Source organism: Colias eurytheme, chromosome 28, assembly GCF_061535395.1.
Source record: "Colias eurytheme isolate Ceu_HAF_F1 chromosome 28, ilColEury1 Martin Lab GWU primary, whole genome shotgun sequence".
NCBI classification, from domain to species: Eukaryota; Metazoa; Arthropoda; class Insecta; order Lepidoptera; family Pieridae; genus Colias; species Colias eurytheme.
In genome coordinates, this window is record NC_143007.1 from 5,517,179 (window position 1) to 5,539,045 (window position 21,867).

Below are 21,867 nucleotides of genomic sequence, written 5' to 3' on the forward strand. Positions count from 1 at the left end.
ATCCATCTTTCAGGGTATCTTTGCCCTTTAGCCTGGCCTGCACGGTCCCCGGACATAAACCCTATTGATTTTTTTCCTTGGGGATACTACAAAGACGAGAGACTGCCACAATTTGGACGAAATAACCCGGAAATTCATAGTAGCAGAAGAAACCATTAAAAATGATAAAAGGGCATTCAGACATTTAAAAGACAACTTTTTACGGTGATGTCGCACTTGCATTGAGCAACAGCGGGGTTATTTTAAAAATTTCTGGTAATTAAACACCTATTTATTGGTTTTAATGATCATCAAGTTAATTCAATTTTTGCACTTACCACATTTAGATTTAAATTTTTCGATTGAAGCTTTCTGAATAATTAAATGAAATTTTCAGGGTAGCTATCTGATAGATAGAGCAAGTTTTTAAAAGTCAAACGGAAAACTTTTTTTATGTGATTTTATTTTTTTACGGGCCCTTGAAGTGGTGAACATACTGGGTAATTTTATATTTCTTGCCATTTAATTCTTTTTTTTATTCCATTCAAAGATCTAACGATAGTAAATGTTACCATACTGAATTGGCCTATCTTTCAGCTTAGCACACAAAAAAAATCAAGCATCTTCCGCAATCATTGACGTCAGCATGAGTGAAAATATCATCGTACTCGGCGATAGGTGAAAAATTGAAAAAAACGTCATAACTCCGAAAATACGAAAAATCGCATAACATACATGGGGGTGATTCGGATAGCCCTTTAGGTCCTCTACCTCTCAGCTTCCGTTCATCACTACTTTTTGGTACACCCTGTATAAACCAACGTGATTTGGATACTAACGAATCGAAGTATATGGCCAGGAATTCGAGATTCTTAATTAATTAGTTTTCGTAGTCGATTAGAATTATAATTCTGAATTATAATCTTATATATAAAATTCTCGTGTCACAATGTTAGTCTGCATACTCCTCCGAAACGGGTGGACCGATTCTCATGAAATTTTCTGTGCATATCGGGTAAGTCTGAGAATCGGCCAACATCTATTTTTCATATGTACCACGGGCGAAGCCGGGGCGGACCGCTAGTAATCTATGTATAATCCATTTATACATAAGAGCTTCCGACAGAGTCTCTTGGTTAATAAACGATACTTTGTAGTTAAAATTGTACACTGATTATTATAACTCTGAACTTTTAGTAACTATAAGATAATAGAAATTTTGATCGATTTATCTACAAAAGCATCCAAATCACACTGAACTTAAAAGACACTCACACAATAATTTCACACAATAATTTTCACTCCATTAGTTTAAAAAAAGGGCGACAGCATGTAATACATATCTGCCAAATTGCGCGTCTCATAGGAGGCCTGTGGTACAGCAGTGGGAACAATCATAGAGTAAATTAAGTCCGAAGCAACAATGTCTGTACTTTGGCTTTTATCAAGCTATGTATATGCGAACTACATCCCTTGATGATTACATAAATTTAGTTCCTTCGTTGTATGCCTTCAGTAGATAATTGGGTTATAAAAACTAAGGTTGATATTTAAGAATACGCTGATGCTGTTAACATGAGGTAAAGCCGGATTTAAAAAAATAATCATATGTATTCATGCATAGATAAAACAAATACCCACTTGTTCGTTCGTTTATCCTGTTAAATATTTAACGATTTGTGCGTATTTGACTGTCAGTCCTTTGTTGGTTCAATAATTATTGAATGAATTACGCAACTCTTCAACTCAACGTTTTTTTGGTACAAATTCTATTTCTAGTATTAATTAACAAGTGCGATGTAAGTGGCAGAACTTAACCTTGTTTTACAAGTTTCGCTTTGAAGCCAAACCATTGCATACTTGTTTCAATGATAGTCATACCTCTATCATCGAAACATACGATAGGAAAGTCATTAAGTTATACTTATTTATAATGTTGTAATAATCCTTAATCCCACTGTCCCTAATATAATTGGTCTGCCTTAAAACAAAGAGAAATGGAAGCACACATTTAAGTCTTATTTTAATAAATTAGAAACACTGGGATCCCACAGGGAGCTATGCTGAGTCTCTAATTATTGTTAAGCTATAACACTGCTCTTTTACAGCGTTGAATGTAAAATTTGCCTATTTTAAATTAAACTGCTAATAAAACTTAAATCGACGTAAAGAAATTCTACCTAATACTATGCCTAATAAATTTCTTCATAGCTAAACGTATTTTGAAACACTTAACAACGTAACATTTATAATTCGCGGACTACATCTAAAATTCGAGCTCCAAGGCATTCTCTACAGCTAATATCTCAAACAAGAGGTTACGTTATAATTTCGGCACTTTTAATGTCATATCGATTGCGGAGCCTGGCACGTTAATTGTGGATCTATTGTGTCGCATGTGTGATTTCACCAAATCGGAATTAACGAGTGCAGCCATGAGACTTAATTCACCCGCTAAAACAGTCGCACAGATCAAGGATGCTAGTCTAGCCGAGTTTTCTGCCGGTCTGGCACCCGCGCCTTTCACTCCGAGAATCTCTAAGCAAGCGCCTTGTCCGGTCAATACTGTTCCACCACCGACCGTACCAACTTCTAGAGAAGGCATGGTACATGTGACGTATAAATCATCTCCTTTCTCTCCGCACACTTCCATGCTTGTCGAACAATTGCTACTCGTGACGTTCTGAGCTGGATCTTGTCCTGTAGCAATGAAAATAGCAGTGACCATGTTAGCTGCATGCGCGTTATTACCACCGATGGAACCTGCCAATGCTGAACCGGAGAGATTTTTGATCTTGTTACAATATGCTAGCGTTTTTGCATCAGATTTTAAAATCGTTCTTAAGCTCTCCGCTGATAAAGTCGTTTCGCAAACAACACGCTTACCGCGACCTTTGACCCAGTTAATAGATGCAGCTTTCTTATCCGAACAGTAATTACCAGAGAGACTGATCACTTCCATATCTGGGAAGTAGTTTTTGAGGATTTTAAGCGCGTTTTCTGCGCCCTTTGATACCATGTTCATTCCCATAGCGTCACCGGTGGTTGCTCTGAATCTTAAATATAAAGTGGCTCCATCAACACCTATATGTACTTCTTGAAGACGAGCGAACCTTGAAGTCGAATCAAACGCTTCTTTGATAAGCGCATAATTATCTTTATTGCCCATCCATTGGCGGCATTCGAGCGCTCGAACGACATTTGGAAGTTTGACAGCCGGTGCTCTTGTCATACCGATATCTTCAACAACACTGGTCACTCCTCTTGTACCGATCGCTTTAGCACCTCTGTTTGTAGAAGCAACAAGCGCGCCTTCAGTCGTGGCCATGGGAATCATATACGCTTTACCATCAACAACTAAGGGACCAGCGTAACCAACTGGAATACCTACAAATCCAATAACATTTTCGCAGCACGCATTCAAAACTCTGCTGTAATCGTAGTTCAAGTATGGCAACGATTTGATTGCGGATTCAGTTTGGAATCTGGAAGAAATAATTTTTCTGCGCAGTCTCACACCGCGTATTGGATCGCATAATACAGTTTCCAGTCTATGCATCGGTATATGAGATTGTTCTACAAGCATTACGACTTCTTCGTCACTTAACGACGTACAGTGGCCTTCCGAACGGTATATTTCCAAACATTCAGCCATCGGTCGTTTCTTAGCATTCATTCTAGCAACAGATGAACTGGGCGATAGTGTGGGCCACTCGGCTTCATCATACCCAACTGTATCATCTGTCTGAATTATAGCATCAGTTTTAGTGTCTTCTCCGAGTGTAAACATGGGTTTCTCGTTATGCACTACTTCTTTTACAGTTAAATCGTTCATATCGATAACCCAATTCCTTGTTTCTTCAAAGAAAACGAACTTGATTATCAGAGCGCATAATAGCGTTGCTATCACGATATAATCGGCAGATACCGAAAACCATTTTACGTAAGAGTGTAACAGAACGTTATCTTGCGATGACGGTTTGAAATTGTGACTCAAAGATCCATCTATCATGCCACTATCTCTCGCCCAAGGCCACCGGCTCGTGAGATGAACGCACAACAGTCCAGCCGCCATAATCATCTTAACTCTTTGCACCACTGGGTTAGGTTTCAAATCAGCTTCCATAAACGGGTTGTCAGTCGAAATCTCCTTCTTGCCAGATGCAAAATCTGCCACTAGAGACAGGCAAGCAGGGTAGAACGTGACGAATACTAGATAGTCGACCATCAGGGCCAAACAGGCGAAAGTGCACATGTGTTCCAGTCTAGGCACACCAGATAAGCCACCAACACCGACCAGGAGAACCGCTAGAAGTGTATCTAACGTTGCTGTCGGTCCGAGTAGGGACAGCGCCCTGCCTACTCTCTTCCCTTGATCTTCACCCGCACTCCAACCGGCTTTAGCCATACGCGCGCCTCTAGCGACATCCGCGACCAACAAAAACAGGAACGGCGCGTCTTTGATACTTGCCAATTCCGTCCAGAACAAACTAGCCAACGCTGACGTGAAAATAAAGCTAGCGAACGTCGAAAACACGCCGGCTATTATCAACAAATACTTCGACGCGATCTTCTGCAGGTTGGAGACTTGGTAATACGCGTAGAGTAGAGCTGAACAGCGAACTATGGTCATGATGACGGCATCTGCTGCTTGGTATTCCGCTTCTAGACCGGGGCATGCTCTAGCCCAGCCGGCGCAGCGTTCAGAGCGCTGGCCGGTAGCGTGGCGCTCCACGCTCGCGGCGCACGCTAGGAGAGCTAGCGTGGCCACTATCACCTCCCATTGGTGCCTCGCGCAGAACTCCCCGTGTGCTCCCCAAACCTTCATGGTGTACCTGCAAAGATAGAAATTAAAATTAGCTTGATTATATTTCAAACGATAGATAAATAACTTATGTTTTCTTAGTATTTAACATTTTAAGAAAATAGTAACTGAAACATTTAATGGTAGGATGACTTTCCTGTTGGTTAATTTTTAAATTAAATGCAAGGAGTAATCATAATTCTTATAAAATTATAAAAACATTCATTCATTGACGCGTGAGAAATATACATCACAGATAATGAAAGAAATAAACAAGGTACTTCCGATTCCTGAAGCTGTAAACACAATAAATATCTAAAAAATAAGTACGTAATAAGTATAAAACAATTGATAGGTAATGTTTTTTTTGTAATTGTTTGCTATGCAACGTTATAATATCCACGTGTATTTCATATTTACACAATAAAAGGACATTGCATAACACAATTTTTTTTGTACAAATTAAAACCATTCTCTTTAAACGATAAACAATAATACTTACGTAAGAAAATTACACGAGTAAAAATCAATTATTATTATTAATAAAATAATAACGATAGCTCCACTTTGCAACTTTTAAAGCCAGAATTTGGATAAAGAAATAAAGAAAATTAACAGTTGTCAATTGTCATATATGTCAGATTTTAAAGTTTAAATTTATTAGGTTTTAGACAAAGCGGGCGAAGCCGCGGGTAGTAAGCTAGTAATATATAAAACAGCTACTTTGTTTTATACTATGTAGTGAAATAATAAATTGCATAAATCGCGAACTTGAAGCAAAATAAATGTAAAATTAAATTAAGGAAAATTCATCAGGAAATAGACGTTTATCAAATGCAAGGATTGAAAATTCATTGTTTCTGTTACTGTTAATTTTGATTGTTATCATTTACTAGATTTCCGCCCGCGGCTTCGCCCGCGTTTTCAAAGGAAAACCCGCATAGTGCCTGTTCCCGTGGGATTTCCGGGATAAAACCTATCCTATGTGTTAATCCAAGTAAGTATGTGTGCTAAATTTCATTGTAATCGGTTCAGTAGTTTTTACGTGAAAGAGTAACAAACATCCATACATCCATACATCCATACTTACAAACTTTCGCCTTTATAATAGTATCAAGATAACGTTTAGTAATAAAAATGTAATTTATATGCTAGATAATAATATTTCTAGAAAATAAATGTAATATGTTTGCTAATAAAGTGAAACTTCTTTATCGGGGTTGGAAAAAAATTAAATGTAACATTTTTTCGTTACGCGTGACATTTTTCCATTACGCGCCATCTTTTTCTTAACCCTATCACGCATGATTCGACGTATTTCTGTAAAGTTGAATATAGTAAATTATTTTTTGAAAAATAAGGTCTTAAAGAAGTTTCACTTCTTACGTGTGTACACTAGTACACGCACACATTTTTTTATTAATGGTGAAGCAACATTGGTAATATGTAGGTATAATATTTTATCTAGAGTATTCTTATCTTTATCTTCTTCTTCTTCTTCTTATATATAAAAATGAATCGCAAAATGTGTTGGTAAGCGCATAACTCGAGAACGGCTGAACCGATTTCGATAATTCTTTTTTTTATTATATTCCTTGAAGTACGATGGTTTTTATGTAGAGAAAACGTAAATATGTACCACGGGCGAAGCCGGGGCGGACCGCTAGTTAATAATAAGTTTATCCTGTAAATGTATTTGATGTGTGTGTAAATAAAATATAAATATTTCAGGACAATTTTCACACACGGCACGATTTGATCCTATAGGTACTATTTACTAAGCTTTCGCTTGTGTTATGGAAACCAGATGGCTGATAAACATACATATTTTATAATTTAAAAAAAAAATACTTTTATAGACAACTAGCGGTCCGCCCCGGCTTCGCCCGTGGTACATAATATTTACGTTTTCTCTACATAAGAACCATCCTCGTACTTCAAGGAATATAATAAAAAAAGAATTATCGAAATCGGTTAAGCCGTTCTCGAGTTATGCGCTTACCAACACATTTTGCGATTCATTTTTATATATAAGATTAACACCTAGACAAAACATCTATGTTCATCACACAAATATTTGCCCCGGTTGGGAATCGAACCCACGATCAGTGGCTTGAAAGGCAGGGTCACTACCAACCAAGCCAACCGTATTTGTTTGTTTTGCAATGACTCAAAAATTACAAAAATTATACTTAAAAAAATCCTTATAAAAATAGCTCAAGCTTAACAAATATACCTACACTAGAATAAATGAAAGAAAAACAAATAATATAATAATTACCTTTATCAAGTAAAAAAATAAAAAGTATGACTTTTTTGCTATAATAAATCAGACTAGAGAATATTGTAACTCGAATTACTAGAAATATGAATCCATACTAATATCACAGTATTACCATTATTTCCTACAGTAGTGCGACGAATGTACTTGTGCAGAGAAACGGAGGGGAACTGGCGGGGGTCGGGCGACGCGGGCCGCGTAAAGCAAACACGCTTAGTTTGCTTTACCTAGCGCGAAAGGATGACGCAGTCGTATTTTTTGTGTAATAATTTTATTATACATAGGTACTTACATATTCTATTATGGCGCGCACAAACTGTTCGGTTTACGGATGTAAATCTACATTGAAATCCCAGAAGGAAACAATATTTCAGTAAGATTGTATTAATTGTATCTGTTGAATTAAAATCAAAGCTATGTATATATGTTGTCCTCATTATTTTCTAATCAGATTGTACATCCCAATGCGAATGCATTACTTAGTTAAATGTTATAATATACAATTAAGAACATCCAAAAATAAAGTGTCCACGTAAATAATATTTAGCAGTGCAATATCTGTAATTATATATTTATGAACAAATAATTACATCAGATTTAATAATCGCAATTATTTTGAAATGTACATATGAATAAAGATTTCATCATAATATTAATAATCACAATTGTTTTATTTCCCATTTGTTGCAACCCTAGCGTATTTTCGTGTGGCAGCGTCATTACCTACGCTGGCGGCGGCATCGCGCGACATCAAAGGCGATTCCTTACTGTAGGAAATAATGGTAATACTGTGCTAATATTATAAATGCGAAAGTAACTCTGTCTGTCTGTCTGTTACTCAATCACGCCTTAACTACTGAACCAATTTACATGAAATTTGGTATAGAGATATTTTGATACCCGAGAAAGGACATAGGATAGGTTTTATCCCGGAAATCCTACGGGAACGGGCTTTTCTTTGAAAACGCGGGCGAAGCCGAGGGCGGAAAGCTAGTAAGTAATAAATTATATATCTAAACTAGCTTTCCGCCCGCGGCTTCGCCCGCTTTGTCTAAAACATAATAAATTATATACTAAAACCTTCCTCTTGAATCACTCTATCTATTAAAAAAACCGCATCAAAATCCGGGACATAAGGAGAGAGAAAGCGACTTTGTTTTATACTATATAGTGATATTTCTTCTTGAAATTATTTTAGAAAGAAAGAAAGAAAGAAAGAAAGTTTCTTTCTTTTCTTTCTTTCTTTCAAATTATTTTATTAAGAGCAATCTTGTATCACACCAGAATTTTCTCGTAATCTGAGATAAATTCCAATTTTGTAACAATAGATTTGTGATAAATTCCGATTATTGAGCATGACTTGCTGAATCCGAACCACTTCATCCTTTAGCCTAATCTATACTGTTTGTTACTCTTTCACGTAAAAACTACTGAACCGATTACAATGAAATTTAGCACACATATAGATTGGATTAACACATAGGATAGGTTTTATCCCGGAAATCCCACGGGAACGGGAACTATGCGGGTTTTCCTTTGAAAACGCGGGCGAAGCCGCGGGCGGAAATCTAGTACTTAATATAATAATAGTATAGACTATGTCACGGCGCATTTACATCAAACGAACATAGAGCTAGAGCTCTTGCTCTCAGCTCTATATAATGCTCTTGCATTCTTTCGTGATCTTTTAGTGTAAACGAAAGCTCGTATTCAGTGTTGTCCCGGTTGTTCACATGACAAGTCAAGCCGGGTTCGCCAACATTCGGCCGGCCATTTTAAAAAGATTTATTCTGTTTTACAAATTTATTATAAGTGTTACAGACTCTGATTCTGACACTACAGACTTAGAAGAATCGGCGTCTGACTAAATAATTAATAATTTCTTTAAAAAAAATTGTTTTCTTATTTCCATAAACAACATAATATCATCACGCTTGTATTCCATAAGGGGCAGGCAGAGGTATTATTATTACATATTATATATATTATATGGTATATTATTACACACTCACATTTCGACTATTTGTTTAAAATCCCTATGTAACAGGGGGCAACTGTGTTGCCATACACAGATTCAGAAAATTATTATTATTCGCGTTATTTAATTTACATCTACATTATACAATAATTCAAATTATGATAAAATTTATAAAAAAGACTATCCTTTTTTGTATTATTACAATTTGCCGGATATTTAATAAAAATATATTTAAATCCAACTTTAAAAAGGTTACGCACCCCTGCTATTCCGAATGACCTTGACTGTGGTTTGTTTACATTTGGTATCGCTTCTCCTTGGACGTGCTTTAGTAAGATCTATATAATAAAAAATGAATCGCCAAATGTGTCGCTACTCGAGAACGGCTTGACCAATTCGGTTCAGTATCTATATTCTATACTAATATTATAAAGCTGAAGAGTTTGTTTGTTTGAACGCGCTTATCTCAGGAACTGCTGGTCCGATTTGAAAAATTCTTTCGGTGTTAGATAGCTCATTTATCGAGGAAGGCTATAGGCTATATATCATCACGCTACGACCAACGGGAGAGGAGTCACGGGGGTGAAACCGCGCGGAGCAGCTAGTATAGTTATAAAGTACGTAATAATAAAGTTTTGATATTATTGAGGGTAGTTGCAAACAAACGAATCAATAATAAAATTAAAGTACCCTATATAAAATTAAGTTGAAATGTTTCATTCTAAGGCGTATACCGTTGTAGAACAATGTAGAATCATATAATAATCGCAGTTTATTAAAAATGCCCTAATTTTTTTCTTTTGGAACAATAAAGAACAACCAGTAAAATTAGGAAAATGACCTGAAAAGTACACATAAAGAGTTATTCTTCGACATAAAGTAACAAAAAGAGATATTTTTTAATATTTTCTGTGTGTAATTCCTAATTTTTAGCCATAAATAAAATAACAAATTTCAATAAAGTAGGTTAATGACCTCAATAGTACACATAGTACCGTTTCGTCTATGTAAATGAACAAAAAATCATAATTTCTATATTATGCTATAAAAATTAAAAACCCACATCCAAAAACAGGTTACGAACGGGCCAGGCCGTTAATTGAAAACGAAATTTATTGAGAAAAACCTATACATATATGTGTATTACATAACAAAACCTTGAAATAAGTTTCACAAAAATTTACACATACCATAGCGATGTTAACTCGACCATTTTTTATTGACATATTCATGGGATATTTGCCAATAATTGTCATCTATAATAATATATATATATGTATATAAATCTCGTGTCACAATGTTTGTCCTCAATGGACTCCTAAACCACTTAACCGATTATAATAAAATTCGCACACCATGTGCAGTTCGATCCAACTTGAGAGTTGAGAGATAGGATAGTTTAAACATGTTATACCACGGGCGAAGCCGGGGCGGACCACTAGTGATATTATAAAGCTGAAGAGTTTGTTTGTTTGAACGCGCTAATCTCGGGAACTATACTGGTTCGATTTGAAAAATTCTTTCAGATTTATATAGCCCATTAATCGAGGAAGGCTATCATCTAAGGCTATCATCACGCTAAGACCAACAGAAGCGGAGCCACGTGGGTGAAACCGCGGAGCGGAGCTAGTTACGAGTAGTTAATGCATGAAAATGAAGGTCGATTTATCCTACTAATATTATATGTAAATGCTAAAGTTTTTGAGTGTGTTTGTTACCCTTTCAAAAACTACTGCACTGTTTTCGTAAAAACTACTGCACCGAATACAATCAAATTTGGTATGTAGGTGGCTGAAGACCCAGAATAAGACGTAGACTACTTTTTATCCCTAATATCAACAGGGACGGGAATTATGCCGGATTTACTTTGAAAACGGGTGGAAATCTATTAAAGAAATGGATAAACGCCCGCGGTTTCGTCCAAAGAAATTACCATGGAAATGTTTTATCAGGGTAAATATTTTATACTAAATTTCCGCCCACGGCTTCGCCCGCGTTTGCAAAGGAAAACCCGCATAGTTCCCGTTCCCGTGGGATTTCCGGGATAAAAACTATCCTATAATATGTTAATCCAAGTTACCCTCTATATGTGTGCTAAATTTCACTGTAATCGGTTCAGTAGTTTTTACGTGAAAGAGTAACAAACATCCATACATGCATACATCCTTACAAACTTTCGCCTTTATAATATATATTAGATAGATTGAAAAAAAGAGCGTGTGTGCCAAGTACACGTGTCTGAAGTGAAACTTCTTTGACAAGATTCCAGATACCAAAATCGTTGCGTTACTCCATGAAGATTAACGCAACGATTTTGGTACCATTGGAAAGCTTTTCCTAGTAATCTAGGCTATATTTTTTTCTTTTCTAGGTCTTTCCGGGCGGAGCCGAGGCAAGCGTCTAGATGCATAATGACACTGTACATACAATCTACATGTACTTTAATTGCAATTTCTTATAGATAACTTTTTGAAGTGAAACATCTTTAGGCGCGTTGAGAGTAAAAAAAATTCAATCATGGCAATACCGTCACGTCATGGAGTAAGGCGACGATTTCAGTATCTTTGAATCTTGCCAAAGAAGTTTCACTTCTGACACGTGTAAAGTCATTCTTACGTGAAGAATTTTCACTTCTGTTTTTTTTTATATTAATAAAGTTTAATTTTGACATTTCCTGTGTGTTTTATTTTTAATCAACACTGTTTATTTCGAGCTATGAACGGTACATTGTTTTTTATTCTAACTGTATCACCTACAAAACAATAGCTGACCTACTGAACTACAAATTAAAAAAAAAAAATATATTTTTGCGAAGGTTTTTTTTCATTCATTCCTTGAATACCTTCTTAATATTATTTTAATGCATGACGTATCGTATACATGTAAATAATAAAAAAAAAATATTTAAGAAAATAATCCAGTTTCGAAACCTATCTAACATTCTGACGCTATAATCCATACTAATATTATAAATGCGAAAGTAACTCTGTCTGTCTGTCTGTTACTCAATCACGCCTAAACTACTGAACCAATTTGCATGTAATTTGGTATGGAGATATTTTGATACCCGAGATAGGACATAGGCTATCTTTTATTGCGAAATATGTACCGCGGGTGAAGCCGGGGCGGATCTCTAGTTTTATATATTATATAGGTATAATGTACGAATATAAATTAAGTAGACCAATTGTTTTGTTTATCCTTATTTAAAATTATATTTAAACCACGTCGCGCATTGTGCTCTACCAAGAATCTGTCACAATGAGGAAAATCGCTCCAAAAATATACAGCAATTTGTGCGGTACATTCACCTTTATTTGTTTTATATTTGGATCAAACAAATATAGTGATTAATACATGCAAAAGTTAATATGTATTATGTATTCAGTATGTTTATTGCTCTTGAACTACTGAAGCGATTTCGCACGCATTTTTAACAATATATGACATTGGATAACAATAATAAAAATTATTTATTTAATAAGCTACGTACCTATGCACAAAATATTCATCGTAAGTAATAATTAAAATAAGGTACTTGTCCACTATTTAAAATTTGACCTATTTGTATAACAAAAATGAATCGCCAAATGAGTTGCTAAGCGTAAAACTCGAGAACGGCCTGACCAATTCGGCTACGGATAAAACACGAAAAGTAGAAATAGTACTTTATATTTTCAATAGATTCTTTGTCACTCTCACTCATATACCTAACAGTACAGACATACACAAGTACACAAAAAAACATCACCCTCATTACCACAGTCGGATACAAGTGATAACTGCGTTAAAAACAACCGACTTCAAACTTGCACTTGCAACATTTACAAATACAGACAAAAATGCTCATAAAATAAAAACTACTGGGCCTATCCGAATAAAATTTTTATGGGACCAATTTGACACCATCCCGCATCGAACAAAAAAAGAATCACGTAAATCGGTTCAGAAACCTCGGAGTAATCGGTGTACATACATAAAAAACAAAAAAAACATACCGGCCGAATTGATAACCTCCTCCTTTTTTTGAAGTCGGTTAAAAACACAACCAAACTTCCCATTATTCATCCTTACAGGAATCATATCATGATTCAGTTGATCTTTAAGATTCCTCTCGGTTTTTCCCAGACTAGTGCGTGTTGGTATTCTGAATACATGAATATCAACTATCAAGCTTTAGATTCATAAAAGTTTTATCTATTCCTTTTTATATTTTGACTGTAAGATAAATTAAATGTAAAGTTATATCAAAATACTAGCTTACCGCCCGCGGCTTCGCCCGCTTTGTCTAAAACCTAATAAATTATATACCTACTAAAACCTTCCACTTGAATCACTCTATCTATTAAAAAAAACCGCATCAAAATCTGTTGCGTAGTTTTAAAGATAAAGGGACATAGGGACAGAGAAAGCGACTTTGTTTTATACTATGTAGTGATTTTAATCAAAATTTTAATAATTAAAATTGAAATTAAATAAAAAGAACTAAAATATCAAGTGTAAGTAACTAAGAAAATTCCTTCCTTTTTGAAATCGGTTCGGAATAATTGTTTTAATTACAATAAAATATATATAAATACTACACCACAATTCGTAATGTTTTCGTTTATTTTAAACCTTGATTCACGACAGATTTATTTACGAAGTCAATTACTCAATTACAATGCAGCCGCAAATCAATTTATGTTTGTGTAACGGTGCATTCACATCAAACGAACATAGAGCTCTCTAGCTAGAGCAAGAGCATTATTTCGTGATCTTTTAGTGCAATAGAAAACTCGTACTCAGTGTTGTTCAGTATTAGAACATTGCATAGAATTTTTTCGAACGCACTAATAACAACGAAAAAATGTTCTACGCCTGTTTACACTATTATTTTGACTTATTGGGGTTAGAATAAGCATTCGCTCGTTTGATGTAAGACAGTGCGCGCACGAGCAACTTTGTCTCCGCAACTATTTTGTCTCCGCAACTATTTTGTCTCTCCCACCTATGGGCTAGTATGAAAGTGCGCGCACGTAGCGACGCAACTCCCCATACAAATTGATGGGAGAGACAAAATAGTTGCGGAGACAAAGTTGCTCGTGCGCGCTCGCTCTAAATGCACCGTAACATATTTTTGAGTATATACTCTTCTATGCAAAAACACATATCTGTTTTTGCATGAATGAATACAGCTTATCGAATCCGTATTAAATTTGGTACGATAGATATCTATATTTAATATTATAAAGCTGAAGAGTTTGTTTGTTTGAACGATCTAATCTCAGGAACTACTGGTCCGATTTGAAAATTGTTCCGGTGTTAGATTGCCCATTTATCGAGGAAGTCTATAAGGAGCAATGCGGGTAAAACCGCAGGGCACAACTAGTAAGTAATAATACTATTATGTAGGTATGCTACTCTACCAAATCAAAATGGCTGAATAGATCTAGATGTGTTGATAATTATCTGTCTATAACCGGTATAAAGAAGAAGTAAGAAAATCGCACAATCACTGGGCAGAACGCCAGTATGTTCCTATAACAACAGTCTAAATTAGCACATAACGATTGTATCGATATTGGTAAGAATTATGCAATAACTGAAATGTATTTTCGGTAAGGTGCTAAACATTCTAACTTTAAATAATTTAAACGTTTAAGAAAAATAAATAACTAGTTCAAACCATCCTATATAAAAGGCGTTATCAAAATAGGTATCGTATAAATTCAAGAGCGAAATCTAAGAGCGAAATGATTAAAATCGGATCAATTCTTTCTATGATTAGCGCGTTCAAATATAAAGATCTTCACTTTTATATTATTAGTAGAGACTAGCTGTGCCCCGCGGTTTTACCTGAATTGCTCCTCTCCTATTGGTCTTAGCGTGATGATAAATAGCCCGTAGCCTTCCTCGATGAACGGGCTATCCAACACTGCAAGAATTTTTCAAATCGGCCCATTCCTTCCTGAGATAAGCGCGTACAAACAAACATCTCTTCAGTTGCCTATAGGATACATGGGCTATCCAACACGGAAATAATTTTTCAAATCGGACCAGTAAGTAGTTCTTGAGATACGCGCGTTCGAACAAACAAACAAACTCTTCAGCTTTATAATATTAGTATAGATACTGAACCGAATTGGTCAAGCCGTTCTCGAGTAGCGACCCATTTGGCGATTCATTTTTTATTATATAGATCTTACTAGATTTCCGCCCGCGGCTTCGCCCGCGTTTTCAAAGGAAAACCCGCATAGTTCCCGTTCCCGTGGGATTTCCGGGATAAAACCTATCCTATGTGTTAATCCAATCTATATGTTTGTTAAATTTCATTGTAATCGGTTCAGTAGTTTTTACGTGAAAGAGTAACAAACATCCATACAAACTTTCGCCTTTATAATAGTATTAAGATAGGCAGTATACTCCCGTGGAACCCCAAAAACCGACACCACAACCCATTGTCACCGGAGTTATTTATAACCAGCTAAGCGTAGATGACGCAAAACATTATTATTCGAAGCATTGACGGCGTATCAAACGATCTATATGCAACAGGAAACTGTTTTTAAAACGATTTTATATTATGGGAGGCGAAACGAAAATATTTGAGGTACTACATAACAAGATCGGTAGAAAAGAAAGATCAGTCAGGTGTAAGAAAGAAAGTCGGGTTTGTAAAACAACTTATAATTATTCAAACTTCGGTTTTGTCTCCAATCCTACTACTATTATAAAGGCGAAAGTTTGTAAGTATGGATGTATGGATGTTTGTTACTCTGTCACGTAAAAACTACTGAATGGATTTGAATGAAACTTTACCACAATATAACTTATACATCAGAATAACACAGGAAAGGTTTTATCCCGGAAATCCCACGGGAACGGGAACTATGCTGGTTTTTCTTTGAAAACGCGGGCGAAGCCGCGGGTGGAAAGCTAGTTAGTTAGTAATTTAGTCAAAAATGTAAAACTACAAAGGTACTAACCGCTACACTAGTATTTATTAAATTGGGCAATGAAATTGCGTACAATAACATCCTTCTACGAAAATATACCAGATTGATTATTTCTAAAAAAAAGTCGGTAATTGTTCTGTCTATATTATGTAAATCCGTACTAATACATATTATAAATGCGAAAGTAACTCTGTCTGTCTGTCTGTTACACAATCACGCCTAAACTACTGAAACAATTTGCATGAAATTTGGTATGGAGATATTTTGATACCCGAGAAAGGACATAGGCTACCTTTTATTGCGAAATATGTAAGTAGTTACCACGGGCGAAACCGGGGCGGACCTCTAGTATATAATAATAATCTACCCATCCTTGAAAATATTCAATGCCACCCTATCCTCCTACCTAACAATTTGAAAATGAATTTTGATTGTTCTTGTATAAGATTTAAGCCGAAAGTTCCCGAGTTAACAAACCCCAAAAAGAGTCGAATTGAATAGTTAGTGGTTACCTCTTCCTTTTTGGTAATATGAAAATGTATGAAAATGCATGAAAACTTAAAACCATATTTCTAGACTTCGTTTTGTAACCTACCAACACATTCAAAATCGATTTGAATTAATATCACATAAAATGCAGGAAGAAAATATTTACGTATTATTTTATGCGTCGTCTTCCATAATGCCAACTTGCAACGACTGAATTCTTCTGCAAACAACATTGCTAAATAATAACAATATGGATACATTCCTAAATTTGATATTCAAAAACAAATAGGAACAAAAAACGAGAACTACATTTCAATTATTTTGTGGATAATACACACACAAACACACATACACAAACACAAACGCACGTAGACAGTAGACACACACACGCGTACGCACACACACACTATCTCTCTCTCTCTCTCTCACACTCGCATGTGTATTAGTTAGTTCTTTAAAGAAACGAATCTTCAATGGCGGCACTTATCATTCCCTCTCGCTCACACACGGCCGTACAGTATGCAAAAAAAAATTGGAAAAATAAAATCACTAAAATGTATTTGATTTTCCCTATAATAGTTTTTATCATAAATTTACAATGACAATTATGCATTTGCGAAAGTAAATAATGTTATATTGGAATTTGACAAAATATGTACTTTGGGAAAAGTTGTTCAGTTTTATGGGCTTATTACAAGTATTATGGGGATTTTATTACATTCTGTATACGTAAATATGATAATTCATATAAATACACAAATACAATAACAAAAAAGTTTGTCAACAAACAATTTGAAATAATTAATAAAATAATTATCAATTTACGTTATTTTTATTTTCTTTTTTGATGATCCTACCATCTGTCAAAGTCAGCTTTGGCCGCCATTGAAGATTCGTTTCTTTATTGAACTGACTAATACATGTATTTAAATTTCCAATTTGTTTTCTTATTATAAAAAGAAAAACCTACACAATAACTATCTTTAACTATAACAGAAGTTATTGTTTAAATCTATTTAGTTATTGTTGAATTTAAAATAATTTCAATAAATAAAACATCATGCTGCCTATTGTGAAACATCGCAATAATAATAATTATAAGAATTCTATCCATAATAAACGGGTACCACCAGAAGGAAGATACCCGGTCCTTTGGAAGGCTTACGTGGGGACACAGGTCCAACACGCAGAGGCCAACAGTTCTAGAATATTCTAATAAATAACTACTACGAAATAAATCTACTGTTAAATTCTACCTACTAGTTGCCTGATCCAGATACCTAGATTCAAATTTCTTCCTTTTCCTGTCCTATATATTATAATAATCCTATATCCCAGTTTAAACATCCCCATCCAATATTTTAAACAACAATTGACCTGCTCCAAATAATTCAAGAACCAAATCCATACTAATATTATAAATGCGAAAGTAACTCTGTCTGTCTGTCTGTTACTCAATCACACCTTAACTACTGAACCAATTTGCATGAAATTTGGTATAGAGATATTTTGATACCCGAGAAAGGACATAGGATAGGTTTTATCCCGGAAATCCTACGGGAACGGGTTTTTCTTTGAAAACGCGGGCGAAGCCGCGGGCGGAAAGCTAGTTGTTTATATTATCAATCATCCAAACAAAAAGATTACCGTACTATAACAGGTCAATTGTCAGTTTGAAATGGGGTTCAGGAAGTTATTATGGAACAAGCTATAGGTATAAAGAAAGCACACACGGACGAGCACATGTGTCACAAGTGAAACTTCTTTGGCAAGATTCAGAGATCCCAAAATCGTTGCCTTACTCCATGATGTGACGGTATTGCCATGACGCGACCTTGAAATATAACTCAAAAATATTATTACCTACATAACTATAATCTATAAGGCTTAGTTTGAGTGTGCTAATCTCAGGAACGACTAGTTCAAACTGATGAATCATTTGTGTTAAATAATCCATTGCTGTCACAAATATTGGACCAAATCTTGTAAAAAACCGCAATGGCAATCTTTGGACTAGGTGTGGATCAAAATTAAATTATCCCTAACCTGTATCTGTACCCTGGCAAGGCTATTGTAAAAGCCAAAAAAAAAGTCTTTTTTATTTTATTTATTTAACTAAACCCAAATATTATTTATTCAGAAACACTTTTTAACTGTCATAATATATTATCACCGGTTTTGAAAGCAGTTTCTACAATAAGCTGGCAAGAAACGCTATAGTTCATTGTTCAAATAATGTCAATTTAAATATCCACAGACAAAACACGTTCAAACATTAATTTTTTTTTTCTACAAAAAATTTTTTATCTCTTTCATCTACATGATAATTCTCAATTCATTTTTTAAACACATAAAAGGTAAAGGTCATACGAATATTACAGTTACATTTTCCAATTATTTTCATAATTTGAATTTAATTGCATTTAACATTTACAAAGATAATTTTAATTTTCATTTATCATGCAATTGAAGGTGTAAAAAACGAATGTATTGAATTAGACTTATTAACACAAACTCAAACATTTATTTATTCAATAAGACTTCTTCTAGAAGCTCTATTGATATGACATAACATATTTTTAACATTTACCAAGCAGTATGTTTGGAGAAGAACTGGCAAGAAACTCCATGGTTGCTCAACTATAAATAATTGATTATACTAAAATTATAAAGCTGAAGTTTGTTTGTTTGGTTGTTTGAACGCGCTAATCTCAGGAACTACTGGTCCTATTTGAAAAATTATTTTGGTGTTAGATAGCCCATTCATCGAGGAGGCTATAGGCTATATATCACCACGCTAAGACTAACAGGAGCGGAGCAAAGCGGGTGAAGCCGCGGAGCGAAACTAGTCATAATTATAAGGTGGAAAGTTTTAAGAAAGCTACACCTTTACCTAGTATAAATTGTAATCACAACATAGTATAAAACAAAGTAGCTTTCTCTGTCCCTATGTCCCTATGTATGCTTAAATCTTTAAAACTACACAACGGATTTTGATGTGGTTTTTAATAGAACGAGTGATTCAAGAGGTAGGTTTTAGTATATAATTTATTTGGTTTTAGACAAAGCGGGCGAAGCCGCGGGCGGTAAGCTAGTAAATATATATTTATTGTCTAGCTTACTTTCATGGAAATAATGCTGCAATTGACACGCACAAGCTGTTGAAATTTGAAAATAATCATCATATTTAAACCAATTCTTTCTTTCTATAAATAGAATAAATATTAATAATGTATACAATCAACAACAAAAATTTGTTTTCTTAACAGCATAGTTACCATAAAAGAGTGACATTTTTTTTGTTATTACTATAAAAAATATCATACACTTAATTACTATTGAATATTGAATATATCTAAAATTAATAATGATGAAATGATAAACTATGCGATGAAACCAAAACTGTCATCTAACACCTAACAAATTTAATATTGCCTGCTGTTTTAAAACCATACATAAGCAATGAATAAAATTTTGTATGAATTTTATACTTTCTTTAACATTTTATTTTGTTTTAAACTACTTTTAAAGCATACAATTATGTCTTTGGAGTTTGGAATTATTTTCAGTTAGGAGATACAAAAACGATGCAGATTGTTTAATTTCCAATTGGAATTTGTATACATATATTTATTTTTCGCACTTTCTATAAGTAAATAGTATATTTATTTGTATATCCTACAAAAAAGTTATGAGTAAAGATATTATATCATTACGCCACGCATCTTTCGTTCAAAAATCGGTGCCAAAAAATCAAGGTCACTAAGAGAGAGTGGAATGACATAGAAAGTTTACATACGTTTGAAGGAATTTCACTTTTATAAACGGAAGAATTAAAACAATACAATTGCCATTAATCATGAAAATATAACTGATTAACACGCAACTTTATTAGATATATTGAAATTTATAATATTTTATTGGAATTGAACAAATTTATCAACGTATACATGCACTAGGTTAGATTTAGTTTATTTTCCAAATATTTCACTTTGTATTCGTGTTAGTATTGTAATTTAATTCTTATTTGAAATTTCTCCTGCGTTACGTGAAATTCTCACATAAATAGTTTACTTACCAATTGACTTTCCTGAATTATTATGTCGTAGCGAACTATATTATCAACTTGTCACAACTGTTTTAAACACCAGATTTAAATTGCGCGATTAAATCTGTTATTAAATCGTTGAATTCGTAAATTGTGAAATAAAAATTACTTTGACACACTTTCCGACATTTTTCTGACGTCCGTCGTACACAGATTATTAATATAATCTGTTTTATGAGCGACGTCTCGCTATCACGTCTAAATTCCGACTGACGCAGAATTGAAAAACGGAAAACCGTGAACCCAATGTTATACCAAGAGCTATCATCAAAATCACGTATGCGAATAAAATAGCTATAAATTAAATCATTAAAATTTTAATTTTACTATATGTAATACCAACACATTGCAATAATCACAAAGTTAAGTTTTGTAATAAACTTTTAATACTTTGTTGATAAACATTTTTACAGTAAAGTAGAAGCAAATTATTAAATATTGATATTGTTCATAAATAATTGGAATACAAAGGTAACCATCGATGTATGATGATTGAAATTCAAATTAGCTGAACTATCCATAGAGCTGTCAAATATTTCACTTTTCCTGAAGCAATATCTTCTAAATGATAACCTTGAAGTGTTTCCCACAGATGCGTCTTCATCTTCAGTGATAGCAACATAAAAAGCATGAAAATAAGGTATAATAATGCTTTTCCCGAACCAAATCCAAAGCATAATAAAAAATAGAGTGAGTAGTATAACCTGGCAGAACATGTAAAAATAATAAGGGAACATTATGGGATCTGGGGTCGTGATTCTCGTTATTTTACAAACAACCCATTGTATCATCATCCAGTATACTAGACATTGGTTGGTTCCTGAACAGAGGGCTACAAAGCAGTCCCAAAGTCTTCCACAGAGTATATATGGGAAACAGAAGACTTCCCACCAGTTATGCTGGAAAACCTCCTCAGTTGGCGCGTGGAATCTCTCCCCTTGGACCTCATCGCAACGAAATTTTGGCGGCGGTTTTCGTATTTTCTTTTTCGGCGACATTTCGATTTCTCAAGCGATTGTAATTATTTATATTAAGTACAACTTTATCATTAAAATTTACATAATTTCCTTTCTAGTGTATATTATATAAATTAAATATATGTTTGATTATTGTATAGAAAATGTTATCAAATATTATTTAGAGTGTCACTTCTGAAAAAGTCATAGCAAAGTTTATGATAACGTAGATAATAAAGTAACAATGCCAAAACAAAATAAAGAGATAAAATCTAAAAAAACTCACTCTGTTGAATAGTCAAAATCACAGTCAAAATAATAAATCAAATGCCCC

General features: G+C 34.4%; 1 protein-coding gene across 1 annotated transcript; it reads right to left on the minus strand.

The window, feature by feature from the left end:
• Nucleotides 1–1,883: 1,883 nt before the first annotated feature.
• Nucleotides 1,884–20,774, minus strand: Hmgcr (HMG coenzyme A reductase). Its single transcript, XM_090117509.1, has 2 exons — nt 20,548–20,774; nt 1,884–4,814 (listed from the first exon to the last, which is right to left on the minus strand). The coding sequence occupies exon 2, from the start codon at nt 4,805–4,807 to the stop codon at nt 2,303–2,305; it is 2,505 nt and encodes an 834-aa protein (XP_089973635.1). The 5' UTR covers nt 4,808–4,814; nt 20,548–20,774; the 3' UTR covers nt 1,884–2,302.
• Between the last annotated feature and the right edge of the window lie 1,093 nt (nt 20,775–21,867).